Source organism: Geotrypetes seraphini, chromosome 11 (assembly GCF_902459505.1).
Source record: "Geotrypetes seraphini chromosome 11, aGeoSer1.1, whole genome shotgun sequence".
Classification (NCBI taxonomy): Eukaryota; Metazoa; Chordata; class Amphibia; order Gymnophiona; family Dermophiidae; genus Geotrypetes; species Geotrypetes seraphini.
In genome coordinates this window covers 15,406,674-15,434,195 of record NC_047094.1, presented here as the reverse complement: position 1 = coordinate 15,434,195, position 27,522 = coordinate 15,406,674, and the positions used below count along the sequence as shown (strand labels likewise).

General features: G+C 45.5%; 1 protein-coding gene across 3 annotated transcripts in view; it reads right to left on the bottom strand.

The window, feature by feature from the left end:
• GNA12 (G protein subunit alpha 12) overlaps positions 1-23,234 on the bottom strand; it is a 65,494-nt gene extending 42,260 nt beyond the window's left edge. Inside the window, exons 1-2 of one of the 3 annotated variants that reach the window (XM_033963826.1) lie at positions 23,119-23,234; positions 21,946-22,303 (exon numbers count right to left, since the gene is read on the bottom strand). In XM_033963826.1, coding sequence (XP_033819717.1) covers positions 21,946-22,260 — 315 coding nt within the window. In that variant the 5' untranslated portion in view covers positions 22,261-22,303; positions 23,119-23,234. Of the gene's footprint in view, positions 1-21,945; positions 22,692-22,786; positions 22,895-23,118 lie in introns of those variants that run through there. The other 2 variants (XM_033963824.1, XM_033963825.1) reach the window with 2 other exon arrangements.
• Positions 23,235-27,522: the final 4,288 nt, after the last annotated feature.

The following is a 27,522-nucleotide window of genomic DNA, read 5'->3' as shown; positions in this document are numbered from 1 at the left end:
CCGCGCACCCGCGGCTGCTCAGTGTTCAATCTTCTGCTCTGACTCAATCGGAAACAGGAAGTTGGAGCAGAGCAGTAGATTGAACACTGAGCAGCTGCGCATGCGCGGCTCTTTGGGAAAGCGTGCAGGTCACCGAAAAAGAAAGCCTGCAAACTAAGGTGAGGAGAACGGAGAGAGCTGGCTAAACACTAGGATCGATTGGGCAGGCGGGTGGGGGCTGCGGGGACCGTGTGTTCCCGGCTCAAACTGGAAGTGAAAGGGAAAAGGATTCTGGGCCAAGGGGATGAAAACGGAAAGAAAAACCCACAGCAGGAAAGAAAGGGAAGGACAGGCAGGTGAGCCAGATGCTAGAAGCAGGGAGGGTGGGGGGGGGAAGAAAGCGGGAAAAAAGCTAGATGGAGTTGAAAAGAAGAGACACACTGGTATGGAAGAGGAAGATAGGAGAAATCTGGACACAGAAAGGTAACAGAAAGAGGGGAAATTATGTGCATGGGGCATAGGGACAGAGACATAAAGGGGACATGCCATGGGGATGGTATATGGACACAGGGGGAGGGGCAATGGCAGATACATAGGGGAGATATTAGAAATGGGGAAAATAGGAGCACAGAAGCGAGATGGTTTGTGGGGGATGGGACAGGGACCGAGCTCGCAGGCTCCATTGGCTTGCATAAATTACATTGTAACATGCCACGAAAATAAGAGGGAGGAAGGTAGATAGATAGGCCACGCGAGAGGAGCTGAAGAGTAGTAGAAAGGAACAGATAGTAAAGGAGGGAGGGAAGGGTGGTGGTGGAAAGGAATAGAACAGACATTGAAGGAGGGTGGAGAGGAACAGACCCTGAAGGGAAATGTGGAAGACAGAGTGGGAAGAAGACAGATGCCAGACTATGGGGGAGTGGAGGGAAGAAGATGGGTGCTAGACCAACTGGGAGGGGGGGGTGAAGGGAGAGGCACAGTAACAGCAAATGGAAGAAGCAGAGAGAAGACACACAGTGAATGGAAGGAATTGAATGAGAAGATGTGGAAAGCAGAAACCAGACAACAAAGGTAGAAAAAAAAAAATTCTATTTTTTTTTTTTTTGCTTTAGGATAAAGTAGTATATTAGTTGTGTTGATAAAAATTTATAAACAAAGCCATGCCAGCTGAACATCTCTTTCTTTAGTTCAGCAGCAGGAACTTTGATTTATAAGAAAGGAATAAGCTAAATATTACTGTACTAAGGCTTATATGGATGCAGCGGGGACGGTGACGTGGCAGTGAATGGGATGGCAGTGGCGGTGACGGGGCGGTGAAAGGGATGGCGGTGACGGGGCGGTGAAGGGAACGGCGGTGACGGGGCGGTGCAGAGGATGGTGGGCCGGGGACGGGGCAGTGACGGGGACAAATTTTTTCCCCATGTCATTCTCTAATCATAAGTAGGCGCCAGAAATGTAGACCAGGAAAACCCTGGTCTTCATTTCCAGTGCCTACCTTTGACATAGGTGCAATTCTGTGCCCATCGCATGATTGACACACAATCAGCGGCTGCGGACAACGGTGCCAGTTACAGAATCTGGGCCTATGGGGCCAAAGTCTCTCTTAACTCTGTATATTTTATAATATTTTTGCTGTGAAACAGAAACATGTTATCTCTGCAGACACAAATTCAGTTTTCAGAAATGCAAACCCAAGCATATAAAAAGATTAGTTTTCTATTTATTTTAAAAAGTACAATAAAAAAAAGTTTTATCCACCCTCTTGGTAAGACAATTAGTGAAGCAGCATCCTCCAGATTAGAGAATGACACGGGGACAAATTTTTTCCCGTCCCTGCAGGAACTCAATTTCCCTGTCCCCATGAGTTTTGTCGCTGTCACTGCCCCATTCCTATAAGCTCTCCCTTAACTGCACAAGCCTGAAACACTTACAGGAATGGGGCGGTTCAGGAAAAGAACTTACTGGGATGGGAAAATGAGTTCCTGCAGGGATGGGGAAAAGTTTGTCCCAGTGTCATTCTCTACTCCAGACATCTAGTTTGTGGAGCTGGAGTTTCCAAACAGAGTTGCTGGACCCCTCTGGAAAGGAAGGCAAACAGACTTTCGGAATCACATGGAATGCCAAGACCACCTTAGGCAGAAAGAAGGTAACCAGAGGGCTCAGTGTCAACCACGTGGTTACCTCCTTTCTGCCCAAGGTGGTCTTGGCATTCCATGTGATTCAGGAAGTCTGTTTGCCTTCCTTTCCGGAGGGGTCCAGCCACTCTGTTTGGAAACTCCAGCTCCACAAACTAGATTTACTTTCAGTAACAGGTGTTATCCAGGGACAGCTGGCAGCTATTCTCACATATGGGTGACGTCACCGACGGAGCCCGGATGCGGAAGCCTCGCAAGCAGACTTGCTTGTAGAAACTGGAAGTTTCGAGTCGACCGCACCACTTATGCGCAAGTGCCTTCCCGCCCAGCATAGGGCGCATCTCCTCAGTTCAGATAGCTAGCAGAGAAGTCAACCAGGGGAGGTGGGTGGGTTGTGAGAACAGCTGCCTGCTGTCCCTGGATAACACCGGTTACGGTAAGTAACTGTGCTTTATCCCAGGACAAGCAGGCAGCCTATTCTCACATATGGGTGACCTCCAAGCTAACCAGAATGGGATGGTGGGAGTGTTGGCAATTTAGGAGAATAAATTTTGTAATACTGTCTGGCCAAACTGGCCATCCCGTCTGGAGAAAACATCCAGACAATAGTGAGAAATGAAAGTATGAACCGAGGACCAAGTAGCAGCCTTGCAAATTTCCTCAATAGGTATAGATCTCAGGAAAGCTACTGAAGCTGCCATTGCTCTGACTTTATGGGCTGTGACTCTACTGTGTAGGGGTAATCCAGCCTGGGCATAGCAGAATGAGATACAAGCAGCCAACTTGTTTGAATCAAAGGAGACAAAAAGTTGAGGAGCAGTTCTGTGTAGTTTGGTGCATTCCAAATAGAAGGCCAAAGCACGTTTACAGTCCAGAGTATGAAGAGCTGATTTTCCAGGATGAGAATTAGGCTTTGGGAAGAATACTGGAAGAACAATAGATTGGTTGAGATGAAATTCTGAAACCACTTTAGGAAGGAATTTAGGATGAGTACGGAGGACCACCTTGTCATGATGGAAGACAGTGAAAGGTAGATCAGCAACTAAAACTTGCAGCTCATTGACTCTTCGAGCAGAAGTGAGGGCAATGAGAAACACCACTTTCCAAGTGAGATACTTTAGATGAGCCTTGTCAATTGATTCAAACGGAGGCTTCATCAATTGAGCAAGGACAACATTGAGGCCCCAAACCACAGGAGACGGTTTGATAGGAGGTTTGACATTGAAAAGTCCTTTCATGAATCTGGAAATCACCGGATGAGCAGAGAGGGGTTTCCCTTCAATAGGCTGATAGAAAGCCGTAATTGCACAGAGAAGGAAAAGGAAGCCGATATGGTTCTCCAACCTAGTGGCTGAGAAAATAAAGGCGAAAGAGTTGGCGTTCATGAAATATAAAAAAACCCAAGAAGAGGAGAGCAGAAAGGATTACAGGGTGAAACTGAAAGAAGCCAAGAGAGAGATACGTTTGGCGAAGGCACAGGCGGAAGAACAAATGGCTAAAAATGTAAAAAAGGGAGATAAAAATTTTTTCTGATATATTAGTGAAAGAAGGAAGATAAAAAATGGAATTGCTAGGCTAAAAGATGCTGGGAACAAATATGTGGAGAGTGATGAGGAGAAAGCAAATATGCTAAACAAATACTTCTGTTCTGTGTTCACAGAAGAAAATCCTGGAGAAGGACCGAGATTGTCTGGCAAAGTTAGAAAATCCTGGAGAAAGACCGAGATTGTCTGGCAAAGTTACACGAGAAAATGGAGTAGATTCTGCGCCATTCACGGAGGAGGGTGTTTATGAGCAACTTGAAAAACTGAAGGTGGACAAAGCGATGGGACCAGACGGGATCCATCCCAGGATACTAAGGGAGCTCAGAGAGGTTCTGGCGAGTCCTATTAAAGATTTGTTCAACAAATCTCTGGAGACGGGAGTGATTCCTGGGGATTGGAGGAGAGCGGATGTGGTCCCTATTCATAAAAGTGGTCACAGGGATGAAGCAGGAAACTACAGCCCGGTGAGCCTCACTTCAGTTGTTGGAAAAATAATGGAAGTGTTGCTGAAAGAAAGGATAGTGTACTTCCTTAAATCTAATGGGTTACAGGATCCGAGGCAACATGGCTTTACAAAAGGTAAATCGTGCCAAACGAACCTGATTGAATTTTTTGATTGGGTGACCAGAGAGCTGGATCGAGGACATATGCTAGATGTAATTTACTTGGATTTCAGCAAAGCCTTTGATACAGTTCCTCATAGGAGGCTGTTGAACAAACTTGAAGGGCTGAAATTAGGACCCAAAGTGGTGAACTGGGTCAGAAACTGGCTGTTGGACAGACGCCAGAGGGTGGTGGTTAATGGAAGTCGCTTGAAGGAAGGAAAGGTGACTAGTGGAGTCCCTCAGGGTTCGGTGCTGGGGCCAATCCTGTTCAATATGTATGTAAGTGACATTGCTGAAGGGTTAGAAGGAAAAGTGTGCCTTTTTGCAGATGATACCAAGATTTGTAACAGAGTAGACACCGAAGAGGGAGTGGAAAATATGAAAAAGGATCTGCAAAAGTTAGAGGAATGGTCTAATGCTTGGCAACTAAAATTCAATGCAAAGAAATGCAGAGTAATGCATTTGGGGATTAATACCGGTAATAGGAAGGAACTGTATATGCTGGGAGGAGAGAAGCTGATATGCACGGACGGGGAGAGGGACCTTGGGGTGATAGTGTCCGAAGATCTAAAGGCGAAAAAACAGTGTGACAAGGCAGTGGCTGCTGCCAGAAGGATGCTGGGCTGTATAAAGAGAGGCGTAGTCAGTAGAAGGAAGAAGGTGTTGATGCCCCTGTACAGGTCATTGGTGAAGCCCCACTTGGAGTATTGTATTCAGTTTTGGAGACCGTATCTGGCGAAGGACGTAAGAAGACTTGAGGCGGTCCAGAGGAGGGCGACGAAAATGATAGGAGGCTTGCGCCAGAAGTTGTATGAGGAGAGACTGGAAGCCCTGAATATGTATACCCTAGAGGAAAGGAGAGACAGGGGAGATATGATTCAAACGTTCAAATACTTGAAGGGTATTAACGTAGAACAAAATCTTTTCCAGAGAAAGGAAAATGGTAAAACCAGAGGACATAATTTGAGGTTGAGGGGTGGTAGATTCAGGGGCAATGTTAGGAAATCCTACTTTACGGAGAGGGTAGTGGATGCCTGGAATGCGCTCCCGAGAGAGGTGGTGGAGAGTAAAACTGTGACTGAGTTCAAAGAAGCGTGGGATGAACACAGAAGATTTAGAATCAGAAAATAATATTAAATATTGAACTAGGGCAGTTATTGGGCAGACTTGCATGGTCTGTGTCGGTGTATGGCCGTTTGGTGAAGGATGGGCAGGGGAGGGCTTCAATGGCTGGGAGGGTGTAGATGGGCTGGAGTAAGTCTTAACAGAGATTTTGGCAGTTGGAACCCAAGCACAGTACCGGGTAAAGCTTTGGATTCTTGCCCAGAAATAGCTAAGAAGAAAAATTAAAAAAAATAAAATAAAATAAAATTTTTTTTAAATTGAATCAGGTTGGGCAGACTGGATGGACCATTCGGGTCTTTATCTGCCGTCATCTACTATGTTACTATGAGATGGACTCGGATCGATGTAGACTTGAGGCCAGAAGTGGATAAGTGCAAAAGGTAATCCAAAACAGAAGATAAGGAGGAATGTTGAGGCTCCTTATCATGAGAAAAATACCACATAGAAAATCTAGTCCATTTTTGGTGATAGCATTGTCTAGTGGTAGGTTTCCTGGAAGCCTCTAAAACATCTGACAGGTTGAGAAAACTGAAGAGTAGTTATGTTGAGAGGTACCAAGCTGTTAGGTGTAGAGACTGCAGGTTGGGATGAAGCAGAGATCCCCGACTCTGTGTAAGCAGAGAAGGAACAACTGGAAGAGATCTATCTGAGGTGTTCCCCACTGTGAAAAAATGTGATGAAGAGGCGAGGAATGGAGGGTCCATTCGTGAGGTTGCAGAAGACAACTCAAGTTGCCGTCAAGCAATTCTTCGCCCCTTGGATGTAGACAGCTTTGAGGAAGGTGTTGTGGCGGATTGCCTAGTCCCAACCCATCAGAGCTTCTTGACAAAGGGAGGCAGATCCCGTCCCTCCCTGTTTGTCGACATAATACATGGCGATTTGGTTGTCCGTCCGAATGAGGACTATCTGGTCATGAAGATGTTGAAAAGCGTTGAGAGCCTTGAAGATCGCTCTGAGTACCAACAGATTGATGTGATATTGACAATCCGTACTGGTCCAGTGGCCTTGTGTACGGAGACCATCGAGATGAGCGCCCCAAGCGTAGGTCGAAGAATCTGTCATGAGGATCTTCTGATGGGGGGGGGGGCGTTTCTAAAAGCAAGCCTCTGGAGAGATTGGAAGAGAGCATCTACAAACGGAGAGACTGCTTCAATGAAGGAGTGACTGTTATGTGTTGAGACAGTGGGTCGCAAACCTGTGTCCATTGGGATGCCAGGGTCCACTGAGGAATTCCGAGGTGAAGTCTGGCAAAAGGAGTCACGTGTACTGTGGAGGCCATATGACCTAGGAGTACCATCATGTGTCTCACTGAGATGGAAGAGCAGGAAGACACTGTATGACAAGAGTTGAAGGAGAGCTTCCAGAAGTTGTTGCGGAAGGAATGCTCTGAGTTGGACAGTGTCCAGAACAGCTCCGATGAATTGTAGATTCTGTGAGGGCTGAAGTTGGGATTTGGGAAAGTTGATTTCGAATCCCAAACTTTGTAGGAACCACGTAGTCCATTGGGTCGCTACAATAACCCCCTGGGAGTGGAATCTTTGATGAGCCAGTCGTCTAGATAGGGAAATACCTGAAGACCATGGTTCCGTAAAGCTGCTGCTACCACAACCAGGCACTTGGTGAACACTCAGGGAGATGAAGCCAGGCCAAAGGGCAGCACTCTGTATTGATAATGCAGATTCCCCACCCGAAATCTGAGATATTGACGGGAGGCCTGATGAATGGGAATATGAGTGTAGGCCTCCTTGAGATCCAGAAAGCATAACCAGTCGTTCTGCTCGAGAAGGGGATAAAGGGATGCCAGGGACAACATTCAAAATTTTTCTTTGACCAAAAATTAGTTGAGAGTCCTGAAATCCAGAATGGGCCGCAGATCACCCGTCTTCTTCGGAACAAGGAAGTAACGGGAGTAAAACCCCCTGTTCTGCTGTTCCAAAGGAACTGGTTCGATGGCATGGAGACGAAGCAGAGCTTGAGCTTCCTGAAGAAGGGCGGTCTGGGATGGACTGGAAGGATACTCTCTTGGAGGAAGCTCTGGTGGAACCTGAGTGAAATGAAGAGAGTATCCTTCCCTGATGATGGATAGCACCCAGAGGCCTGATGTAATTGTCATCCATCGGTGGTAAAAATGACGGAGACGACCTCCTATAAGGGGAAGAGAAGTCAGAGACAGAACGGTGGAGGTTATGCTCTGTTGTAAACAGTCAAAAAGGCTGTGAAGCCTTAGGTGCAGCAGAAAGTTGAGATTTTTGAGATTTCTGAGGCTGCTGTTTCTTAGGAGGAGGGCAAGTGTAAGGAGCCGCCCTTGGAGCAAAACACCTCTGGTAAATGGGAGGAGGATGTGTAGACTTGGCAGGAGTTGGCTTTGGCTTAGGTCTGGCAATAGAAGCGAAAGATTTTTCATGTTCAGACAATTTCTTGGTGGCTGCCTCAATAGATTCATCGAAGAGGTCATTGCCTGCACAAGGAATATTAGCCAAACGGTCCTGAAGATTAGGGTCCATGTCAATGGTACAAAGCCAGGCAAGGCGATGCATTGCTACAGAGCAAGCAGCCGCCCGGGCAGACAACTCAAAGGCATCATAAGATGACTGAAGTAGATGTAGTCTGAGATGTGATAGAGAAGCGATGACTTCCTGAAATTCAAAGCGTTTTTGAGTGTCTAAATAGGTAAGAAATTTAGGCAAAAGAGCAATAAGTAACTCAAAATAGATGACAAAATGTAAATTATAATTGTGGACTTTAGAGGACATCATGGCATTTTGATAAATGAGACGTCCAAATTTGACCATAGTTTTCCCTTCTCTTCCAGGAGGAACTGTGGCATAAACTTTGGAAGGATGGGGCCTCTTCAAGGAGGACTCCACAAGAAGAGATTGATGAGACAACTGTGAATTCTCAAATCCCTTACAATGGAGTGTTTTGTATCTGGAGTCCAATTTTCCTGGAACAGCTGGAATTGCATAAGGAGTCTCCAGGCATCTGGTAAAAGTTTGAGACAAAAGCTTGTGAATAGGAAGCTTAAGCGACTCTGCCAGAGGTTGAGGAAGATTCATGACTTCAAGATACTCCTTAGAGTATTTGGAACCAGCATCTAGTTGAAGGTCCAAGTCCACAGCCATCTGACGAAGAAAAGATGAAAAAGATAGCTGATCCGGCAATGCTTTGCCTCGAGAAGGACTCGAGGTCGTCAAGGCAGGCTGGGTCGAAGATGAAGCTTCGGCTGGATAAAAAGCCTCAAAAGAATAGGGAGACTTGGACGACGCTATGGAAGCCGCCGAGTCCTCGAGGTGTGGAAGTGGAGACATCGAACGAGGAGTCTGCGGTCTAGAACTAAGTGTAGATCGAGGCTTAGTTGAAGAAGGACGCTCCTTAGAAAAAGAACTATGCCTGGAAGGATGCCTCGAGGAAGGTCTCTATCGTCAGTGAGAATGATGCTTGGAAGCAGATCTCGAAGATCGAGGAGACTTCGCCCCGGAGAGGGAAGCAGCCGATTCCACCAAAGAATGGAGAGGACTGGAGGCTGTGGATCGAAGCTCCAGAGGCTTGATGGAGGAACCTCGATGCACTCCCAAAGACTCTACTCCTTGTATGGAGTGTGAGGATTCCTGTCGATGCACTTGCAAAGAATCTGCTCCTTGCTTCACGTGCTTAGATGCCAAACTAGACACTTGCATAGTCTCGACCTCGTGGGAGTCTGCAGAATGCCCAGGCTGGATTAGAATAGCTAGATTCGGTCCCATTTTAGTGAGAAACTGAACAAATTGCTGTTCTAACATGGTCTGGAAAGAAGACGGCAAGGATGGATCCGCGTCTGAAACCGGACCACCTGCCTTGGCTGGAAGTTCCACTGAGGCAGTGGAAATGTACTTCGACTTACAAGTCTTAGGCATCTTAAGCACCACCGGAGGAACTGTCTGCTGGGCTATCTGACCTGAGGATACAGGGGAAGATACAGCAGACGTCATCGAAGAAAGGACCACTGCAAACGCGGAAGGTCTGATGAGGCTCAAGGTTGAAGCAGTGGAGGCAGGAGGGCCCTCGGTCGTAGGCGAGACCGAGGTCGGCTTTGGAGTCAAGGAAGTGGTCGAATCCATCTGGAAGAGCTTCTCCACTGAAAGTAGACGACATTTAAGGGCTCAAGGTTGAAGAGTAGCACAGCGTTCGTACGACTTTGGATGATGTTGTGGCCCAAGGCACTTGAGGCACCTGCTGTGTGGGTCCGTGAGAGAAATCGCAAGCTGACACTGGCTACACTTTTTAAAGCCTGTCGCTGGACGGGACATAGAAGGAAAAACAGCCACTGCAAGGTTGAAGCCCCTGGGCTGCGGCCGAGCGGCCTGCCCCGGCAGCCGAACGGAAGAAATAAAAATGTTTTTGTTTTTTTTAATGAGAAATAAAAGAAAGTAAGTACAGCAATTTGTGAAGAAAATAACACAAACCGCGGCGAGAGAAGGCACGAAGTTGAAAAAGTTAAACGCAGAGAGTCAAAGACGGACTTCTCGGCTCCACGGAAAACAGAACTGAGGAGACGCGCCCTACGCTGGGCGGAAAGGCACTCGCGCAAGCGCGGTGCGGTCGACTTGAAACTTCTAGTTTCTACAAGCAAGTCTGCTTGCGAGGCTTCCGCATCCGGGCTCCGTTGGTGACATCACCCATATGTGAGAATAGGTTGCCTGCTTGTCCTGGGATAAAAACAGTTCCCTACAAGATAGCGTCTATAACTCCCACAGCCCCGCAGGCTGAAATAATGGCCACAAGAAAAATCTTCGAGTGTAACATCTTTAATGGAGGCCCACCGCAACAGTTCAAAGGAAAACTTGGAGAGTACTTTAAGAACCAGGTACATGTTCCAGGACGGAAGGAAGTACAAAGTTAGGCAGCAAATGAGCGACCCCTTCAAAAACCAAGCAACTCCCCATATTCAGCTAGAGAGGGGCCCTGCACTCGGTCCCTAAAACTGAAAAGAGTTCACACTTGCATTTCAATTCACACCGATCCAAATTTTGCTGCAAAGGCTAAGACTTCTGGAATCTATGCTTTCCATGGAGATTAGAGCAGTCAGAATACCATTGCTCAAAGACCTTCCAGACCTGCACATAAACCAAGGAAGTGGAAGATTTCTGGGACCTAAGCAAGATGGAAGTCACCATGGATGAAAAGCCATGCCTTATCAATCGCTGCCTTTTAAGAGCCAGAACATAAGCCAGAAGGGATCTGATCTTCCTTTTTCATCAGTCCTTGCCAAAGAAGCCTGTGGCCCAGGGCCCAGACACCAGGAGGTCAACAAGGTACATATACAATGGTCAGCAGGGTTAATCTGGGAGCCACAAGAACCACCATATAAGGATGACACACAATTCTGCACAAGAATCAGTCTATTAGAGACCACAGAGAAAAACACATACTGGGGTTCCTCTGCTAGCCACAGCTGCACCAAAGCATCTATGTCCTACAACACCATCTCCCTGTGACGGATGAAGAATCTCTTCATTTTGGCACAGGAGATCATGGCCATCAAATTGAACACTGGTGGCCCCCAATGGTTTTGAATTAGCTGGTAGACCTCTGTTTTCAGCTAGCACTTCCCCGAGTCCAACTAGGGAGTAGCTGAGCAAGTCTGCTTGGACACTGTCCCTGCTAACTATGTATACCTCCACCCAATGGCAGATATCCAACCTTACAGTATGGAATGTTCCTCGGGACACGCCCCTTGTGGGCAGTGTTCAGTTTGTTATGCATCTATGCACATTACTGAAATAATGCCACATTCACAAAAAGTGTTTAAATTCAGATCTTCCACAAATTGTAAATCTCAGGGGGTGGTATATGCATAGTTTGTCCCTGTGGCCTATACTATATAGGCCACACACGTCGTCAGATTAAATGGAGAATTATGGAACATTTGAGCACCATTAGGACAAGCAAAATGGAGGCTCCCTTGACTCAACATTGGATAACAGCTGGCCACACTTTAAATGAATTAAGATACAGTTCTGATAAAAGTAACTTTACCTTAATGAGGAGATTTATTTCAATCTTTGCTTTATAAAGAACAAAAATTAATATGACTGGCACACAGTGGAGCCATGGGGTCTTAACCATTAAATTGAATGGCCTGCCAAAATGTTCTAGCTCTCTTTTACTATTGGGGGACATTTTAATTTAATTTAATTTATCTCAATTGATTCTAATTTAACTTCATTCCAATTTAATTCCATTCCTTGGATGTTAAATTGGATAGCAATTAAGCTCCCAGAGGATAGGTCATTGCGAGTCATGTGAACAGATAGTCTCCTCCTATATAAGGAGCTCTGTGGTGGTAGTTCCCTCACTTGATGTTTCCCAGCAGGAACTCTCAGCCGGAGATCTGTATCGGAAGTAATTTCAGGTAAAAGTTATAATTTTAAATAGTTTAAACATTAACTAGGAACTGAGGATTAATTGTTATTGGAATGTATTTGACTATAGTAAACGCATTAGTTGTAGTATTTAGTATTTAGAAAACTCTTCTTATTGTCTTAGTACTTTTATCTTCAACCTCCCTGATGATGGACTCAACTGAAACTCAGCTGGAATTGGAGGCTTATGCTGATTGAACAATATAAGTACCGTATTTTTCACTCCATAAGACGCACTTTTTCCACCCCAAAAAAGGGGGTGGAAAAGAGGGTGCATCTTATGGACAAATGCACCTCTGCGCCCCCCCCCCCCCGGCGTTCTGCTGATGCTCGTCGCCACCCCGCCATCCCCTCGCTGCCCTCTTACTTGCTCGCCGCTGCAGAAAAGGAAGAGAAGGGACAGCAGTGTGCAATCGGGCCCACAAGTCTTGCCCCAATGTCAGAGAGAAGGTCCAGGCCAGCCAATCGCTGGCTCAGACCTTATCTCCGACATCAGAATTGACATTGGAGGAAGGCTTGTGGGCCCGATTGCAAGCCACTGACCCTTCGTGGAGCTGTGCACAAGAGTCAGCAGTCGCTTTGCCCTGTCGGCAGCAGGAGTCAGCTGCTGCCGTGTCGGCAGCGGCGTTTGGGTGTGCTCTGTGGTCCAGGAGTGCAGGAGCCTCGTTTTGAGTGCGTTGTGGTCCAGGAGTGCAGGATCCTCGTTTTGGTCAGAGGAGCCGGTATTTGATCTTCTGTAGAGGATCTTCGGGCTCCTGAGAGGTGGATTGTTCCTGTGGCAAGTTCAGGGGTGTGTGTGTGTTCAGGGGGAGATAGCTTGGTGCGGGTGTGTTATTGGCACTGGTGTATGGCCTGGGAGGTGAGCCTCTGGTTATTTGGGGTGTTGGGGTTTACCAGGGTTTGGTGAAGAGGTTTTTTTGTGCTTCTTATGGCGCCTGGTAAAAAGTCTGGTTCCAGGGGAGGGATGGGTGGTGGAGTTTGGAGGGGTCGTTCTGCAGCGGTGGCAGTGTCTGTTGGCGTACCAGGGAGGAGGAATTGGCATGGCAGGGAGGAAGGCATGCAGGCTTCAGTGCGGGAGGAAGGACAAAGGCTGGAAGGCAGTGAGGGGGAGAGGGCAAGAACTCAGGAAGGAAGGGAATAGAAAGAGACAATTGTTGGGTCTGAGGAAGTAAGGAAGGAAAGAAAGAAAACTATCTAGTGCAACCAAAAATCACCAGACAACAAAGGTAGGATTTCAATTTAGTGATCAAAATCTGTCTGCTGCAGTATATTTGTCTATTTTTCTAGGGGGCTGGGTTCAGAGGCACAATTTGGTTCAGAATATTTTTTTCTTGTTTTTTCTCCTCTAAATTTTATGGTCAGGTGCATCTTATGGAGCGAAAAATACGGTAACTAAAACTGGAAAACAATAAGGATTAAGAAGAGAGAACCTCAGAACTGATTAAGCATTTCTTATTGGATCATGAATATAAGGAACAACTAGCTTGGTCAAGTCTACGGATTACAATTCAAGGAGATATTGGGACTTTTAATTGACTCATCATCATGTTAAGTGAGCTTTATTGGGTCTGAATGGCTTCAATACTTATCAAGAGCCTTAAAAATTGATTGATGGACTCTATTTAAAAGCTTTAGATAGTACCTGTAGCTTTTCCCAGCCTTTGATTTTGTCATTAGTAGCACTCTGCACTTTGTATTACTTGTTATTGTAGATTTTAAATGTTGATGAAATAAATTTTGTTAGTTTTTAGGATATGAATTTAATTAAAGAAATTAATAAATTAAACATTTCATTAATTTTATGTTTTGGTATTCTTGGTATAGAAGAGATCTAAGGTCTCCAAACCACCACGGCTCCAGGTGCTGCCTTGTTTATTGATGTATGCCAGTGCAGAGCACCATTGTCAGCACCTGGACTAAGTAGAGAATACCTGCACTTCTCCCATTGCCACTTTTCAATGGCCATCCATAAGCCAAAAAGGATCCATATTTCTCTCTTTAACAGCCCTTGCTGGAGAATATCCCAACTCTTAGGCAGTGGAAGTCAGCTCTCCACTTGCAGGCACTGGAGATCCACATACCAAGGCCCATAAGACCATTCCAACGCCACAAACAAGATCAGATGAGGCTGATGCGCAATCCTGCACAACAGTCATTTCACAAGAGGCCATGGAGGGAAGAGAGAGATTCCACTTCTGACCAAGGCTGCTGGAAGGCAGAGAAATACTGGATTGTTCCAGGGAAGCCACAGCTTACGTAATGATGCCACTAGTAGAATTCAGTTTCTCAACAACCCATTGATTCAGAAGTGGAGTTGATGTTAAGAGAAAAAAAAGTGCTAGAATTTGTAATTAAACTGACACATGAGGCAGCTGTTAGCCACAATAGCAACTAGTTTGTCACCAGCAATAAAGAATGTATCCCTAAATAGGAAAGATACATCAATACAAAAATGACCTGCTAGCATTAGTTGTCTTTTAAGACAGTCAGTTTATAAAATTGTATGAACTATTTTTGTTGAAGTGAACTGATTGTACAATAAAGAACCCTGTGTCCTAAATGAGAGAGAGAACTGAATTGCAAGCCAAGAACATAGATGACCTTCACTTATTAATGAAAAATGACTTAAAAGAAGGCAGCCATTCTTATACTTGTTATAGCTACAACCAAGTTTGGAAATAAAAACAAATACTTGTCTTACCTGAGGCAAGGTGAAGTAATGATGCACCTGACATCAAGCAAATGCTATTTAAAATTACTTATTCTACTCAGTAACATCAGCAAAATGTTTTACAACTAAATGAAGTTTAGTATACAGCATCTACAAAATAGATCTTGCCCAGTTAAAATCTTAAATTACACTGAGTGCAGTGAAGAAGAAAATTGTTTAGTCCAAGAGACATGAACCATAACCAGAAACCACCAAAAATGGAGTTCTAATTCTCAAGTCAAAGATGGATGAAAATCAAAACACCACTCAGCTAAAACTCATTGTTAAAGTTTTATATAAAGATTTAAGGGTTATAGAGGAAAGACAATTTTACACATCAGCGTAGGAAAAGTCCCATGAATTAATGGCCAAAGACATTTCTCTCTGAATTTACTAATGGAAAATTTCTCTTCATTTTAAAGGCAACCCAAGCGCATCCAATCTAAAAAGCAAAATTGTTCCCTTAAATACGAGGGCAGATTGAAAAATAATGAGACTGCGTCTGTTTTTCTTTCCAAGAAATTGATGTGGCAACACTGTGCTGTTTCGTGTGAAGCTCATACATACATTGTTTCTGAACATGCAGTTGGACTGTCGTTATTGTTGGGTCACAGCAAGAGGAAGAACTTTGTATATGTCATCATGGCAAATGAGAAAGACATGCCTTTGAGACTACATTAGAGATGTGTGATTGAAATGTGTTAAATTTGGAAAAAGTGGTTAATTAAACTCTTGAAATGTTATGGCAGTAGTGAAACAATTGGCCATGCTGCGTACTCTCAGACACATCTTTACTGAAGGCCTATCAAGCCCAGTATCCTGTTTCCAACAGTTGCCAACTAGATCCTAAGAATAAGCAGTGGACTTCCCCAAGCCATCTCAATAGTGGCCTATGGACATCTCTTTTAGGAATTTATCCAAATCTTTTTTAGGTCCCACTAAGTTATCCGATTTCACCACATTCTCCGGAAATGAATTCCAGAGTTTAATTACACGCTGTATGAAGAAATATTTTCTCCAGTTTGTTTTTTAAATCTACTACTTAGCAGCTTCATTGCATGCCCCCTGGTCCTAGCGTTTTTGGAAAAAGAGTAAACAAGTGATTCACATATGCCCTTTCCACTCCACTCAGTATTTTATAGACATTACATTAGATTGGTGTCTTCTATTCTGCCAATACCTTTCAGTTCTAGGCGGTTTACAAAAAGAACTAGCCTGGGCATTCCCAGGGAGATAACAAGGTTGATAGAAAGAATATACATTAGGATCTGGGGAAGGGTCGATAAAGTTTAGTTAGAGCATTTGACAAATTTCTTGAATAGCATAGTTTTTACTGTATTTTTCGCTCCATAAGATGCACTTTTTTCACCCCCAAAAAGGGGGTGGAAATAAGGGTGCGTCTTAAGAAGCAAATATAAAAAATCCCAAAACAAAACCCGTACCTCTTTTTGGCATTCTGGCGGTCCATGCGCTTTCCGTGCTCCTGCCTCGGTTCCCCTGCTCTCTTCCGGCAGCGTCAGTGGCACAGCAGTGCACGAGGCAGGCGTGCGCTTTTTGCATGCCTGCTTGGTCCCACCCTGCACTCCGAATGGCTGCCTGTCAGTTCTCGTGGGATGAGAACTGACAGGCAGCCATTCAGAGTGCAGTGTGGGACCAAGCAGGCACGCAAAAAGTGTGTGCCTGCCTCGTGCACCACTGTGCCGCTGCCGGGAAGAGAGCAGGGGAACTGAGGCAGGAGCACGGAAAGCGCCCTGGACCACCGGGATGCCAAAAAAAAGGTACCGAGGGGGGTGTGTGCCTGCCTGTGCTTTTGGGCTGGCTGGTTGCCTTGGGGCTGGCTGGCTTGGGGTTGGCTGGGGGCCACTAGACGAGCCTACCATTAGACATGCACACCAATAGACGTGCCCTGTACCCTGTCCCAGCCTACTACTAGACCACTAGAGGGGGGACAGGGTACAGGGCACACCATTTGGTTCAGAATTTTTTTTTCTTGGTTTTTCCTCCTCTACAGGTGGGTGCGTTTTATGGTCAGATGCGTCTTATGTGGAAAAATACGGTAATTCCTTCCTGAATGTTTTGTAGTTGGGCGTCATGGTCAGCAGATTGGAGAGGTGGCAGTCTAGTCTCGCTGCTCTGGTGGCTAATAGTCCTTCATATATATTTTTTGCTTTGTATGCCTTTGACCGGGGAGTGGGGGGTAAGTGTGTCTGTGTTCTCCTTGGTCTGAATGTGTTTTTCCTGAGCCATCTCTTCTCTAAACTGAAGAGCCCTAGCTGCTTTAGCCTTTCCTCATAGGGAAGTCGTCCTATTCCTTTTATCATTTTCATCTCCCTTCTCTGTATCTTTTCTAATTCTGCTGTATCTTTTTTGAGATACAGCAACCAGACCTGCACAGTTTGGCGATGCAGCTGTACTATAGAGCAATACAAGGGCATTATAAGATTTTCATCTTTATTTTGCATTCCTTTCCTGATAATTCCTAACATTCTATTTGCTTTCTTAGCCGCTGCCGCACATTGAGCTGAGAGTTTAAACATATCTTCAACAATGACACCTAGATCCTTTTCCTGGGCAGTGACTTCTAACATAGAACCCAGCATCATATAGCTATAGTTTGAGTTCCTCTTTCCCATATACATAACTTTGCACTTTCTCACATTAAACATTATCTGCCATTCTGATGCTCAGTCTCCCAAGGTTTTCTTGCAATTTTTTACAATCCTCTTGCAATTCCTCTCCCTGTGACCCAACAATGAAGTCTACGGCAATCCAACTGCAGGTTCAGAAATGTCAATGTATTTAAGTTATTCTACTAATTTGTAGGCTTGATGGTTTATGTCTGAATTAAGATTAGTCAGCAGTAACTCCAAAGATGAGGTAGATTTAAAATATATACAAAAACATGAAATGGATATATACTGGCTCCAGAATTTAAAGCCCACTTCATTAGATTTCAATTTGCTGCTAGCAGAAAGCATAAAACATTGTTAAAATTACACAAGAACAAACTATACCACCTGAACTACTTAAACAAACCAGAATACATAGCCGAGTATTTACATTGTCCAATTTGACACGGACTAGAGGACATGTAATGAAGCTAAGGGGGGACAGGTTCAGGACTAATGTCAGGAAGTTCTGCTTTACTCAGAGAGTGGTTGACACCTGGAATGCCCTCCCAGATGAGATTATTGCGGAATCGACCGTCCTAGGCTTCAAGAGCAAACTAGATGCATATCTCCTTAAGAGAGGCATGTAAGGATATGGTGGACTATAAATTACGACAGGTGTACACCTGGCAGGGCCTCCGCGTGTGCGGATCGCCGGACTTGATGGACCGAAGGTCTGATCCGGAGATGGCATTTCTTATGATCTTATGAGTATGTGACGAATTCCCGGAGTTTCAACGCACAAATATGCATCTCTTACTAGAATGGCAAACAACATAAAATTAGTAATAGATAAGTTTGCTGGGTGCACTTATATCGGTATATTGCAAACTGTGTGCTGCCAGATGCCAGGGAGAAGGAGAGGCGCCAGCACAGGCTGACTGTCTACAGCAGGGGTGCCCAATATGTCGATCGCGATCGACCGGTAGATCGGGAAGGCAATGCGAGTCGATCGCGGAGCCCATCCTGGGCTCTGCGATAGGCTCGTGTTGCCGTCCCGATCTACCGGGCTGATCAGCCTTCCTCTCCCCGACATCCCTCACCACCGCCCCAAGCTCTCCCTACAGAAGCGTCGAACTGACCAGCATTCCTCTCCCTGACGTCAATTCTGACGTCGGAGAGGAAGTTCTGAGCCAGCCAATCACTGCCTGGCTGGCCTGGAACTTACTTTCGCTGTAGCTAGTGGGTTCACAACCTAAGTTTTGTACCTAGGGCTAACAAAGGTAAATAAATTTATGTTTAATGCATGCCTCTGTTTTAGTAGTAGCTCTAGTAATTTGGAAATAAAGTCGGTGCCAGGTAGACTTCTACAGTCTGTGCCCCGAAAATTGACAAGGGCAGATCAAGAATGTGTGTGTTATATTGCAACACATGCCACAAGTTTATCTTACTCAGCAGTATGTTATTCAGGTGCAGTAGTTATTTCCCTGTATAACCACATCTCAAATGGGGTTTCCTCCTCTTTCTATCTCTGGCAACTCCGGAAAATACAAAGCTACTTCTCTGAACAGGACTTCACCAACTGCTCTATGCCTTCATCCTCTTGTGCCTGGACTACTACAATGCATGACTTAATAATAATAATTTATTTCTTATATACCGCCAAAGCCGTAGTAGTTTCAGGCGGTTTACAACAAAGAAGGGCTGGACAATCAGCAAATATAGGTACAATCAGCAGATAAAGATACAATTTAAATAGGTAAGCGGGACACAGGTACAGTGTAGAGGGGCCATATGTGAAGGTGAGCTGGAAGATAGGGGGGAGGCCTAAGAGAACTTGGGAATAAGAGGTCAGGCAAAGAGGTCTTAGGTTACAAATCGAAAAACATTCAACGGGATTGCAACGAGTTCAAAATACAGCAATTAGGCTATTGAAAAACCTACAAGCCCATGACCTTTGTCACCCCAGCTCACTGGTTACCCATAGACAAATGTATCTTCAAAGGCCTAGTGGTGGCATTTAAATCTCTCCACAACATGGAAGCTAACCATTCAAGGGTCCATCAAGCATTATTTTTGTATTCATTTAACTAAACGTGAACTTTTTAAAGGGAAAATCAACCTTTTTTAAAAATTTATGCTTCAAGAAGTTTACATCCATGACCTAAAAGAAACAGGATCTCCTGTTTAATGTACAAAAAAAGAGGAAAGAGTTGCCACTCTGATGTTATTCCAAAGTCTTTTTTTTTTTTGGGGGGGGGGGAGGAGGAGGAAGGACATAGCCATATCCCTTGTAAGGAAAGAGAAGGGGTGGATTCATCTTTAGCAGGGAAAGGAGGGATCAGATTCCCTCTCGCACCCCAAACCCAAACAGGATTACCTGTTTAATGTACAAAAAAAGAGAGAAAGAGTTGCTAGCTACTCTGATGTTATTCCAAAGTCTTTTTTTAGGGGGGGGGGCATATCCCTTGTAAGGAAAGAGAAGGGGATTCATGAGATGAAGATGAGATGCCTAAAGATCTTTAGCAGGGAAAGGAGGGATCAGATTCCCTCTCGCACCCAAAACCGGATCACCTGTTTAATTTTTTAAAAAGAGGGAATTTTAGAAAAAAAAAACCTAGCAGCTAGGGCTAAAACCCTAGGTTTTAACTGAAGAAGTTGTTTTCTAAAATTCCCCTTGTAAATGTATAATTAAACTACAAGAGAAAGAATGTATTTTTTTGGGAACCCACACAGCTTCAACAATTTTTAAGTTTTGTGAACAAGAGAGAGATAAAGTAAAATAGTTATCAACTGACCTTTAAAAGGAGTCCGAGAATAAGAAGTGAAGCACTAATGATGTAACTTGGGGGAAGACTTCTATTTTCTCATGTTAGATTTATTTATTTCTCAACTAGCTGATGCCCCGGCGTTGCACGGGTATTTAATTATAGCAATAACACTGTAAATGGATTCAAATAAAGATACTTTATAGTGGTGAATGAAATTATTTTTTTACAGCTTAATAAAAAGTACAATATTCAAATTGTAATGTGAAATATTTGACAAAATGAATACAATACAACTAACGCAAAACGTGATTATAAACAACATTTTTAGTTTCACCTCCTGGAGCAAGAACATATAAATTCTTGGGTGAACCCAGCCCTGAGCAAGCAACATAGAGTTGTGGGCCGCGAGATCCCCAGAACATATCACCCCAGGTAGTGAGGGATCTGCATACCAAGTTTCGTTCAAATCGGTCAAGCCGTTTTTGAATTACTGTGAGAATGGCAGCTTTTTACATTTTTTCCATTGACATGAATGGGTGAAATCTGATTTTCTGTTTGTAGCTCCGCCCACGTGTGCAGGTGGGCCGCGAGACCCCCAGTACATATTACCCCAGGTAGTGAGGGATCTGCATACCAAGTTTCGTTCAAATCGGTCAAGCCGTTTTTGAATTACTGTGAGAATGGCAGCTTTTTACATTTTTTCCATTGACATGAATGGGTGAAATCTGATTTTGTTTGTAGCTCCGCCACGTGTGCAGGTGGGCCGCGAGACCCCCAGAACATATCACCCCAGGTAGTGAGGGATCTGCATACCAAGTTTCGTTCAAATCGGTCAAGCCGTTTTTGAATTACTGTGAGAATGGCAGCTTTTTACATTTTTTCCATTGACATGAATGGGTGAAATCTGATTTTCTGTTTGTAGCTCCGCCCACGTGTGCAGGTGGGCCGCGAGACCCCCAGAACATATCACCCCAGGTAGTGAGGGATCTGCATACCAAGTTTCGTTCAAATCGGTCAAGCCGTTTTTGCGTGATCGCGGCACATACACACATACATACACACCTCCGATTTTATAGATTATACCTGTATAATACCTGGGATAGACATGTGGGATCTATTCAAAGTAGATAGGTAGGGGAGGGTCATTGGGGTGCGCAGACTAGATGGGACGTGGCCCTTATCTGCCATCTATTTCTATGTTTCTATGTATCTTTTCTTAAGATTAATATCTTATTTTCTTTAATTGTACTTGAACTTAGGGTGGCTCCCCTAAATTAATGTGGGCTTGAAAGATTTGTATTAGATATTTATGATATTTTTTTCCTTTTGATGTCTCTCTTTATCCTTTACTGTTGTTTAAGAATTGTATGAAAAATTTGATAAATAAAAAAAAAAAGAGGAAAGAGTTGCTACTCTGATGTTATTCCAAAGTCTTTTTTTTTTTTTTTGGGGGGGGGGGGGGAGGAATGACATATCCCTTGTAAGGAAAGAGAAGGGGTGGATTCATGAGACAAGAAAGATGAGATGCCTAAAGATCTTTAACAGGGAAAGGAGGGATCAGATTCCCTCTGGCTCCCCAAACCCAAACAGGATCACCTGTTTAATGTACAAAAAAGACGAAAGAGTTGCTACTCTGATGTTATTCCAAAGTCTTTTTATTTTTTTATTTTTTTTTTTGGGGGGGGGGAGGAGGAAGGACATAGTAGCCATATCCCTTGTAAGGAAAGAGAAGGGGTGGATTCATCTTTAGCAGGGAAAGGAGGGATCAGATTCCCTCTGGCTCCCCAAACCCAAACAGGATCACCTGTTTAATGTACAAAAAAGAGGAAAGAGTTGCTACTCTGATGTTATTCCAAAGTCTTTTTTTTTTTTTTTTTGGGGGGGGGGGAGGAAGGACATATCCCTTGTAAGGAAAGAGAAGGGGCGGATTCATGAGACAACGAGATCTTTAGCGGGGCAAGGAGAGATCAGATTCCCTCCGGCACCCCAAACCCTTTCCCTCCCGGGATGAAAGTTCAGGAGAGCCCAACATACATAGGCAGCGAGTTTAGCGAGGCACCGATTACCTTGATCACGTTGTCGAAAATGGTATCCCTGAAGTCGAGCAGGGCGCCGCGGTCGAACTCGCGGCCGTGGATGATCCTCATCTGCTTCAGGAACGTGGACTTGCCGCTCTCGCCGGCGCCCAGCAGCAGGATCTTGACGAGGCGGCGGACGGCGCGCCTCTCCCGGGACAGCAGCGCGTCGATCTCCCGGCTGCGCCGCCGAGCCTCCCGCTCCAGGTGGCGGCTCCTCTCCTTGCTGCTGCCGCCACCGCCCCCCTCGCGGCCCGCTTCGGCGGGCAGCAAGCATCGGCTCAGGCTCCGCACCACCGCGGACATGACGGCGGGGTGGGGGGGACGATGAGGCGACGCCTTACAGAGCCTGCATGGACAAGAGAATGACAAGTGGGGCGAGAGGCGGGCTTAGGCGGACCCCTCCCCCTCCCCCGGACAAAACTTCCCAGAAAGTCGCTGACGAGAACTCCGCCACTGGCTCAAGGTCAGCGCCGCCCGCGAGGCTGACGTCGTTCTCCTCCTCCCCCTTCCCAAGCCCCCGGGATTCTCCCGTCGGAGAAGGGGGGACCCCCCCCCAAAAAAAAAAACGACCCCGGGGCTCGTGGAGGTGGATGAGGCGCGAAACAGCGCGAGCGCAACTTGTCACCGAACCTCGGTTCCCGTCACACGCGCGCGCGCCGGCAACCAAAACAGACTTAACAGCCGCGCCCCCACCCCAGATCACCCCGGGAACAAAAAAAGAAAAGTATGACGGGACACCCCGACTTAAATCTCACCCCCTCCCCCCCCCAAAAAAAAAATAAAACTTGCGAAAACTTCAGTCAACTCGCGGATGTTTTTATTCGCGTACTCGAAAAGCCACAAACTCCGACCCCCGGCACTGGGGACTGGGCGGAGGCGAAGAAACGGGCGGAGGCGGGGCCTCCCCCACCCCTCCGCGACGCACGCGCCCTCCCCCCGCGAGATCATTGGGCCACGATCTGTCCGTCAAAAGTTGCGCGCTCTCTAGTTGGCCGAGTCGCTACTGTGATTATCTCTAGGCCATGAGAAAAAGGCCGGGTTTTTTTCCCCTTAACAATAACAATAATTAATTATTTAAATAATAGTATTAAAAAAAAAAAGGTCCGGGGACGGGTAAAGTTGCCGCCGAACTGTTTGTTCATGTGAGAAATCGGCCGCTACCTTTGACCTGTTCCGCCAGAGTCGGTCTCCCAGGACTTTCTCTCGCTTATCACTGGGTTTGGGAGGAAAGAGGGGCGAGGTGGAGCGCGAATAAACAAAACTAGGCCTCGGTCGCTCCTGCTGGCAGACCCCGTTAGGAGCAGCGATTTGGGACTGGCTTTCTGGGAAATCAAGTTAGGGCGCTAATATTGGCTTTTGGACTGGACCGTACAGTTGAGGCCGGGGGGGGGGGTGTTTTTTTTCCTAGTATTTTGCATCAAACTCTGCAACGGCCTAAGATGAAAGCAATTGATCCAGAACTGACATTTCACTGTGTTTCAGATGTAGAAACATAGAACATGACGGCAGAATAGGGCCACAGCCCATCTAGTCTGCCCACACTAATGGCCCACCCCCTAACTACCTCCATGAAGAGATCCCACATGCCAATCCCATCTTTTCTTAAAATCTGGTACGCTGCTGGCCTCAATTACCTGTTGTGGAAGATTATTCCAGCGATCAACCACCCTTTCGGTGAAGAAATATTTTCTGGTGTCACCATGAAATTTCCCACCCCTGATTTTCAACGGATGCCCTCTTGTTGCCGTGGGTCCTTTAAGGAAAAAGAGATCCTCTTCCACCTTGATACGGCCGTGACATATCTCGATCATGTCTCCCCTCTTTCTGCGTTCCTCGAGTGAGTACAGCTGCAACTTACCCAGTCGTTCCTCAGACGGGAGATCCTTGAGACCTGAGACCATCCTGGTGGCCATTCGCTGGCTTATGAGTGAGCAGTCTAGAAATTTGAAATTTTATTGTGGTTTTCTTGGCTTCTGTGGTGCTCTGTAAGGGTTTTTCCTCTGTTATCCAGCAACATCATCTCTGCATCGCCCTTAACCAGGGCCGCACAAAATACTTCACGGGGCCTCTTGGTTGGACACCCCTGGTATAAGAGATCTAAGTTTAAATTCATTGACCGCATTAAAACTCATAGTACCAAAACCAAAGTCCTCTATTTCCACAGTGCCCAACAAACAGCACCAACGAGTATCACACTCCAGTCGGGCAACATACTTGCTGTAGAAAAAAACCTCCAAAATTCTAGGATGTATATTAGACTCCACATTATCCATGGAGTCGCAAATATCCCAACTTCGAAAGAAAGCCTTCTTCACCATGAAACAACTTAAGACTCATAAGGCCATACATAAGAACATAAGCAATGCCTCTGCTGGGTCAGACCTGAGGTCCATCATGCCCAGCAGTCCGCTCACGCGGCGGCCCAACAGGTCCAGGACCTGTGCAGTAATCCTCTATTTATACCCCTCTATCCCCTTTTCCAGCAGGAAATTGTCCAATCCTTTCTTAAACCCCTGTACTGTACTCTGCCCTATTACTCCCTCTGGAAGCGCATTCCAGGTGTCCATCACTCGTTGGGTAAAGAAGAACTTCCTAGCATTCGTTTTAAATCTGTCCCCTTTCAACTTTTCCAAGTGTCCTCTTGTTCTTTTATTTTTCGAAAGTTTGAAGAATCTGTCCTTCTCTACTCTCTCTATGCCCTTCATGATCTTATAAGTCTCTATCATATCCCCTCTAAGTCTCCTCTTCTCCAGGGAAAAGAGACCCAGTTTCTCCAATCTCTCAGCGTATGAGAGGTTTTCCATCCCTTTTATCAAGCGTGTCGCTCTCCTCTGGACCCTCTCGAGTAACGCCATATCCTTCCTAAGGTACGGAGACCAATATTGGACGCAGTATTCCAGATGCGGGCGCACCATCGCCCGATACAATGGCAGGATAACTTCTTTTGTCCTTGTTGTAATACCCTTCTTGATTATGCCTAGCATTCTATTTGCTTTCTTAGCGGCTGTTGCGCACTGTGCCGTCGGCTTCATTGTCATGTCCACCATTACCCCCAAGTCCCTTTCTTGGTTGCTCTCATTCAATAATATCCCTCCCATCGTATAGTTGTACCTCGGGTTTCTGTTTCCAACATGCAATACTTTACATTTCTCAACGTTGAACTTCATCTGCCATCTCGCCGCCCATTCAATTTGTTCAAGTCCCTTTGCAATTCTTCGCATTCCTCTTTAGTCCCAGCTCCACTAAATAGTTTTGTATCGTCCGCAAATTTTATTATCTCACACTTCGTGCCTGTTTCTAGATCATTTATGAATATATTAAATAGCAGCGGCCCGAGCACTGAGCCCTGCGGAACACCACTCGTGACCCCCATCCAGTCCGAGTAGTGGCCCTTCACCCCTACCCTCTGTTTCCTACCCGCCAACCAGTTTCTGATCCATCTATGTACGTCTCCGTCCACTCCATGGTTCTTCAGTTTCCGGAGTAGACGTTCGTGAGGCACCTTGTCAAAGGCTTTTTGGAAATCAAGGTATATGATGTCTATGGGGTCTCCTCTGTCCATCCGTTTGTTAATTCCTTCGAAGAAGTGCAATAAGTTCGTTAGGCACGATCTCCCCCTGCAGAAACCATGTTGGGTTGTTTTCAAAAGTTCGTTTCTTTCCAGATGTTCATCGATGTGTTCTTTAATCAGTGCTTCCGTCAGTTTCCCCGGAACCGAGGTCAAACTCACTGGTCTGTAGTTTCCCGGGTCACCTCTTGATCCCTTTTTAAAGATGGGCATGACATTGGCTATCTTCCAATCCTCCGGGATCATGCCCGTTTTCAAGGATAGGTTGCAAATTTGCTGCAGTAGTTCCGCTATCTCCTCCTTTAATTCCTTCAGAACCCTGGGATGGATTCCGTCCGGACCCGGGGATTTGTCAGTTTTAAGTTTTTCTATCTGCCTGTGTACATCATCAAGGCTCACTTCCATGGATGTTAATTTTTCTGCTTGATTTCCATTGAAGATTTGTTCAGGTTCCGGTATGTTGGTTGTGTCTTCGTTTGTAAATACAGACGAGAAGAACATGTTGAGTCTTTCTGTGACTTCTTTCTCCTCCTTCACCGCTCCCTTCCTGTCTCCTTCGTCCAGCGGTCCTACCTCCTCCCTAGCTGGCTGTTTCCCTTTAACATATCTGAAGAACGGTTTTGAAATTTCGTGCCTCCCTGGCTAGCCTCTCTTCATACTCTCTTTTGGCTTTTCGAACCACACGGTGACATTCTTTTTGATACTTCCTGTGCTCCTTCTGGTTCCCTTCAGTTTTGTCCTTTTTCCATTCCCTGAATGAATTTTTCTTATTGCCTATCGCTTCCTTCACTATTTTAGTCATCCATACTGGGTCTTTTGTTCGACCCTTTTTGCACCCCTTTCTGAATCTGGGGATGTGCAGATTTTGTGCCTCGCTCACTGTGTCTTTGAAAAAAGACCAGGCATGTTCTACTGTTTGCCATTTTTTGGAAGTGTTTCCTAAGTTTCTTCCTTACCATTTCCCTCATTGCTTCATAGTTTCCTTTCCTGAAGTTGAAAGATGTCGCTATGGTTCTCTTTCTGTTCGGTATGCCTACTTCAACCTTGAACTTGATCATATTATGATCACTGTTTCCCAACGGTCCCACTACTTCCACTTCCTTTGCAGGTCCCCTTAGTCCATTTAGGATTAAATCCAGAGTGGCATTTCCTCTCGTCGGTTCTCTTACAAGCTGTTCCATGAAGCAATCTTGTATAGCCTCCAGGAATTCTGTCTCCCTAGTGCATCTTGAGCTTCCAAGACTCCAGTCTATCCCAGGATAGTTGAAGTCTCCCATAACAACTGTGTAACCACTTTTGCATTCTCGCTTCATCTCGGCATCCATTTCTTTATCGCTATCTCCGGTTTGCCCGGGTGGACGATAGTATAGGCCCATCTTTATTTCATGCCCTTTCCTACCCGGTATTTTAACCCATAGCGATTCCAGTTTGTTGATCATCTCTGCTGTGTCCATTCTTGTCGATTGTATGCTTTCTTTTATGTATAGGGCTATTCCTCCTCCTTTCTGACCTGACCTATCCCGGTGATAGAGCTTGTACCCCGGCAGTGCTGTATCCCATTTGTTTTCCTCATTCCACCACGTTTCAGAGATTCCAATGATGTCTATGTCCTCTGCATTAGCCATGGCTTCTAGCTCCCCCATTTTGTTTCTTAAACTCCTTGCATTAGTATATATGCAGTTTAGATCCTGGCATTTTGTCGTCTTCATTTCTTTTCCCTGTGCTTCAGTCTTTGGTGTCTTCTCTTTTGCTACAATCTTTCTAACCTCCTCTTCTGGGTTAGTTGACTCCTGTAATTTGTCTCTTGTTTCTTCCCTGCCTTTTTTCCCCTCAGTATCTTCACGGGATACCTTCTTCCGAATCATCGATGCTAGGTCGACTGTCGGCTTTCCCCTTTCTCTTAGTTTAAAGCCTGTTCTACTTCCACCAATGTCACTTTGCCATCATTGTCCAGATGATGATTCTATCCCAACTAGATTACTGCAACTCCGCCTACC